This window comes from Crocuta crocuta, unplaced genomic scaffold, assembly GCF_008692635.1.
Source record: "Crocuta crocuta isolate KB4526 unplaced genomic scaffold, BGI_CrCroc_1.0 scaffold50, whole genome shotgun sequence".
In the NCBI taxonomy this organism is placed as follows: Eukaryota; Metazoa; Chordata; class Mammalia; order Carnivora; family Hyaenidae; genus Crocuta; species Crocuta crocuta.
The window spans coordinates 971,923-977,200 of NW_027527428.1; the positions used below are offsets into that span (position 1 = coordinate 971,923).

Sequence of the window (5,278 nt, forward strand, 5' to 3'; positions counted from 1 at the left end):
CCGCTAGGCCCCGCCCCCATTCTCTCCCATGCCTCTGCTGTCCCCTCTAGACTCCATCTCCCTCATCTGACTGGGGGGCTGATCGCCGTGTGTGGGGCAGCACCCCCTGTCCGCCCCCTGCCCCCCTACCTTCTCCAGGGCCCGTGGTGACGTTGGCTTCGATCTCCGGCCCGTAGGTGAAGGTCTTGGCTCTGATGCGGAACCGGTAGATCATGCCTTCTGCCAGGTCCTTCACCTTCAGCCACCGAGGGCTGCTCCCCTTCACGTCCACCGTCACTATCTTGCTGACACCTGGGAGAAGCACGGCATGTGGGGACAGCGCGGGGGCTGCGGGGCAGGGGGGGGCCGCGGGNGTCCCAAGGGTCACCTTTCAGAAAGTGCTTCTGGAAAGACACCTCCTGGGTCCAGAGTTGGAGGGACGCACCTCAACCCAGTCCCTACAGCCGAGGACAGGCTCAGGTCCGCCTGGGCGTCCCGCCCTCCCCCTGTGCCAGCCAGGGCCGGGGGCTCCCACAGCAGGTCCCCCCCATCAGCTGCACCCCAAATCTCAGCAACTCGAGGGGAGGCCTGGGATGGCACGTGGGAGGCTGGGGTTTGTGCTCTGTGCTCCGGAGGTCACAATCCGCCCAACCGATGGTGGTCGCCACGGGGAGACGGGCCTTGCAGGTCACACCCCAGTGCTGGCCGGGGGCGGGGGGGGGGGCGGCTCCNGTCGTCTCACCATGTGTGCCCTACCTTAGCTTTGGTTTGTTCTTCTACGGACTGAGGGGGTCAGCAACACCCCAGACACGATGCAAGGAGGTTTAATACAGTATTGGAGCGCCTGGCACATGGCAGGGGCCCAAACTGTCTCATGAAGAAATAAGTTCCGAAGGACAGAATAGTAGCTGCTCGGGCGGCACTTCTGGGGAAACAAAGTGACCTATGGGGGATATGACCCGGGACCCGGAACAGCAGCGCTAGGGACTCGTTCCTCGACACCTCTGGGTAAGACCCCCATCTGTCCAGGGTGTGGTTTTCCCAACAGGAAAGGGGTGTGTGTGTGTGGGGGGGGGCGGTGGGTTCTGCTGAGGCTTGTTTGCTGCTGACCTGAATCCAGGGGTGAGGTGTGAAGGTAGACACAGGGAGGCCTGGCTCAGCGTGGTCTAGTCACACCCAGGGTGTGACGGTCCCCTAAGCTGGGCCATCACAGAGTGGAGGGAAATATGCGAGGGCATGAGGTCTAGGCATGTGGCCAGGCGATGCCGAACTAGGGATAGAAGGCCAAGTGCTCACACTGAGCCCCCTGGGTAGGCCAGGCAGACGCCACTGTGGTGAGAGCCTGTCGTGCCCACCTGCATCTTGTGCCCGTGACCTCTGTCCTCTCCTTCCTGCCCGAAGGAGAGAGGGCCCCTTTCCTGGGTCCTGTCCCAGACCAATCTCCTCCTGGGGCCCAGCCCCGCTCAGTGTCCCAGCGCCACTCTGCAAAATGAACTAGCTGCTGGCAGGCAGGTGGTGCTGGGAAGACTGAGGGCCATTGTTCCCCCAGCTGGCCCAGAACTGCTGGCCGCAGCCTTCCCAGGGCTCCGCCCCCTGCTCTGGCCCCGGTCAGGGAAAGGTGAGAGCCAGGTGACCCCAGAGGCAGTCACCTCTGGCTGCCAGGCCACCGCCTGGTAGGCCAGCCACACCCCCGAGTCCTCGCTCTGGAACGGCCTGGCCCGGGGAACCGGGAGCCCAGCCTCCTTCCTGACTCTTTAAGTAGATGGCAGTGATTTCCGGGCTCACCCGCACCAGCGTGGGGGTAGGAAGCTGGTAAGGGTCTCACGTCCACAGTCAGGGTTAGCACGGCCCGGTCTGGGAGGAGGGCAGGGTCCGGACCAGGGCCTGAAGGAAGGGGTGGGGCTCTAAGGAAAGCTAGACGAACAGGGTTCAGGGGGAGGGGAAGACACTTGCACAGCACGGTTCTCGATCTGAGGTTCACAAGGGAATAGGGGTGCAGCGACTTCCCCAAACTCATGCTTTCCGGGGAGGGGCTCAAAGGCTTTTATCAGAGTCTTGAAAGAGTTCCTGACCCCATGGGAGGCAAAGACCTATCCGGAATAAGGCTGACACCCTAAATGTGGCGGGGGGAGCAGGCATGAGAGGGGCCATCAGCACCCCCCCATCTTCCCAGGCCTGACCGCTGCCTGGCCACTGTGGGGCGCTGTAGCTCCTTCATTTTCCCCCCACTTCCATCCTTGGACGGGGAAGCAGACACGTACAAATTCTCTCCTGGGACTCGAGGCTCCTAGGTTGCTGCCCAGCTTTGACCCCGCCTTTCCTGTGGGGGAAATGCCCCCTCTCCTGTCTGGCCTCAGTTTCCAGCTTTACAAGCCAAGGACATGCCCACCGCATCCAGCTCCGTGTAGGAGCCCCAGAGCCCTTGCAAAGGGAAGGTTTAGGGAGCTGCGGCGAGGGTCCCACTCACCATCCACCGGGGTGCAGGGCTCGTACACCAGCCGGTAGCCCTCCAGGACGCCATTGGGGAACTGCGGGGCCTCCCAGGACACGTTCACCGAGGTTGTGGTCAGCTCGCTGAACTTGACTGAGCCGGGAGCACTGGGGGCTGCAGAGAGACCACAATGGTTTGCTTCCCCCTCCCAAAGACGTTCAAAGCCCTGCTGGGCTCTGAGCAACTCTGGGCCCCAGGGAGAGAGAAAAAGAGGGCAGGGGGTCATCAGAGGTCATCGGTACCCCTCCCCTCCCCCACTGACATTGCTAGCACTTGCTTTCCAATACCCGAGTTCAAGAACTGGGAAGAAAAAGCACTTTTTTTTTCTGTAAAGTTGGAGAACCCCGTTTCTTCCTGCTAAGTGGCCCTGATCCCTGGCTGAGAGCTGGGGACACGGCTGTGCTGCACCTCCAGGGTCACTGTGGGGCCAGGAGACATCCTGGCTTCCCAAGCAAGGCGTGTCTTTCGCCTTCCCTGGTGGAGAAGGCAGGGGCTGTCTGGGCCCCAGAGCATGAGGTGGACACTGAGCAAGAAGATGCCAGAACTGCAGCCACGCATGGCTTTTGTCCCATCCCTGGAGCCCCAGGGCTTGTCACTGAGGGACCACGCTGTCAGAGGCAGCCAGTCAAACCATCTGGAAGAGATGCTTTCTTGGCCTGAGAAGCCTGGAAAGGCCTTGAAAACACAGGGGGCTGTGGGGGCTCTGGTGGGGAGGACAGAGGAAGGGAAGGAAGCGCAGTGCTGGCTCCGGGAGCGGGAGCGAGTGCAAGATGACCAGGCTATTATTGTCCGGTGCCGCCCCCCACCGAGCCTAAGCTAATCCGGACCCTGCTTCCGCTCCAGTGGGAGGCAGCCCCAGCCAGCAGTCTTTGAGCTCAGGGGGCCTTTCCTGCCTCCCTTAGGCAAGAGGGACATGGGTCAGAACACTTTGTCCTGCTGACGGAAACTTCCAGGCTCCCAGGGGCTCACATCCGGCCCATGACACTGACAGAGAGTGGTCTGGACAGGCAAGCAGACAGGCAGACCAGAACCTTGGGAGCCAGCGGAGGAAAAGGGTTTCCCCCGAGCCACAGCTTATCCCCAAAGAGGACAATGTTTAAGAAATGACTCCACGGTCTGGCGTGTGCTTTCTCTCTCTTTCTTTTAATTTTTAAAAAATGTTCGTTTATTTTTAAGAGAGAGAGAGACAGAGCGTGAGCAGGGTAAGGGCAGAGAGAGAGGGAGACACAGAATCAGAAGCAGCCTCCAGGCTCTGAGCTGTCAGCACAGAGCCTGACATGGGGCTCGAACGCATGAGCTGCGAGATCATGACCTGAGCCGAAGTTGAACGCTCAACCCACAGAGCCACCCAGGTGCCTTGGCTCTCTCTTTAGGAGAAAAGGTGATTTATAGCGTGGGAAGCAGCAGGTTGGGAAAGATGCTTGGGGGGCGGGGCAGGACAAAAGGCTTATATTCAAATCCACAAGGAGAGAGTTTAACAACAGGTGAAGGAGGCTGCCGGGCAGTGAAGACAGCCCAGGACAAGTTCACCTGTCCTGGCCTTGAGCCTCTGCTCCCCCATGGACCAGCCAGGGGTTCCTGGGCAAAAAGCATCACTTCCCAGGCCACCCTCCTCACTGCAACGGGGGTGACACCTGCCCTGCCTGCCCTGGGGTTTCTGGACCCGGATGTGCCTTTGGGGGAAACTATTTATAGGTCCAGCGCTGCACTCACAGGCAGCAGGGTCCTCGCCATCACCGTCTTCTCAGCCTTGACCCCCTGTCCAGCCTCCTAACTGGCCTCTCTGACTCCCTCCTCTCCCCTCCATCACTCTGTCTCTGCACAGCAGTCGGGATGATCTTTTAAAACCATAAACCAGATCCTGTGGCCCAATCGCTTAAACCCCCCAATGACCCCCAGCGCACTTTGAATCCATCAGACTTCCTTCTAAGCATCGCCCCTCCCCCCCCCATTCTGTACGGGCCATTTTCTCTCAAGCCACCTGGCTTTCTGTTCCTCTAATCCCCTCCGGCCCCCCGGGCCTTTGCACCTGCTCTTCCCTGTGCCCGGAACCCCTCCTCCGGAACTTCTCACGCTGGTCTCCTCTCAATCAACTCAGCCCTGATGTCAGCCTTCAGAGGCCTCTGCAGGGAGACCGGTCCGAGGCCACATGTCCCCCTCTGCCCCCGTCCTTCTACTACTCACGCTCACTGGCCACCAGAGGCCAATGCATCTAGATACACATTTACGATCTGTCTTACGCCCTGGGGTGAGGATCTCGGCAGTGGCCTGCGCTGGCGGGAAGCACCTAGCACAGAGCGGGCCCGGCGGAAGATGCCCGGTAAATACGTGTAGAATGAACAAAGCTGGAGCCGTGTAAGAACGAGGCATGCAGCAGAGACTGGCTGGTGGGTACAAGACATGGGCAAGGCAGGGACAGCTGGGGGCTCTCTCCAAGGCTCTTCGAGGACAGCCTCTCCTGAGCACTCTCGCCTAGGCCTCTCTTGTTGGGCTGTGCTCTGGCCCTCTGGAGGCTGTCTCATGGGGCCTGGGTGCCCAGCCCGGATATCTCAGCAGATCAGGTGTCGATNATCTCCCGCGGCGTTGAAGGCCGCCACGCTGACCATGTAGGCAGTGTAGCCTGTCAGGTTCTTGAGCTTCACGCCGTTCTCGGCCAGGAAGAGCGTCTTCATCCGCTCCGTGAGGTTGCGCCGCTGGGCTTCCCAGAAATAAATCTGTGGGCACAGCCAACCGGGGCAGTGAGGTGGTCACATTCGCCTTCCCTCCTGCCCCTTTGTTCATACCACCCACCCACCCCGGCTAGCTGGC

The 5,278-nt window shown here is 60.5% G+C and overlaps 1 protein-coding gene across 1 annotated transcript in view; it reads right to left on the reverse strand.

The window, feature by feature from the left end:
* Positions 1–5,278, reverse strand: part of SDK2 (sidekick cell adhesion molecule 2) — a 94,929-nt gene that overhangs the window by 21,077 nt on the left and 68,574 nt on the right. The window contains 3 exon segments of the mRNA XM_077756026.1: positions 130–291; positions 2,447–2,608; positions 4,968–5,184. Coding sequence (XP_077612152.1) covers positions 130–291; positions 2,447–2,608; positions 4,968–5,184 — 541 coding nt within the window.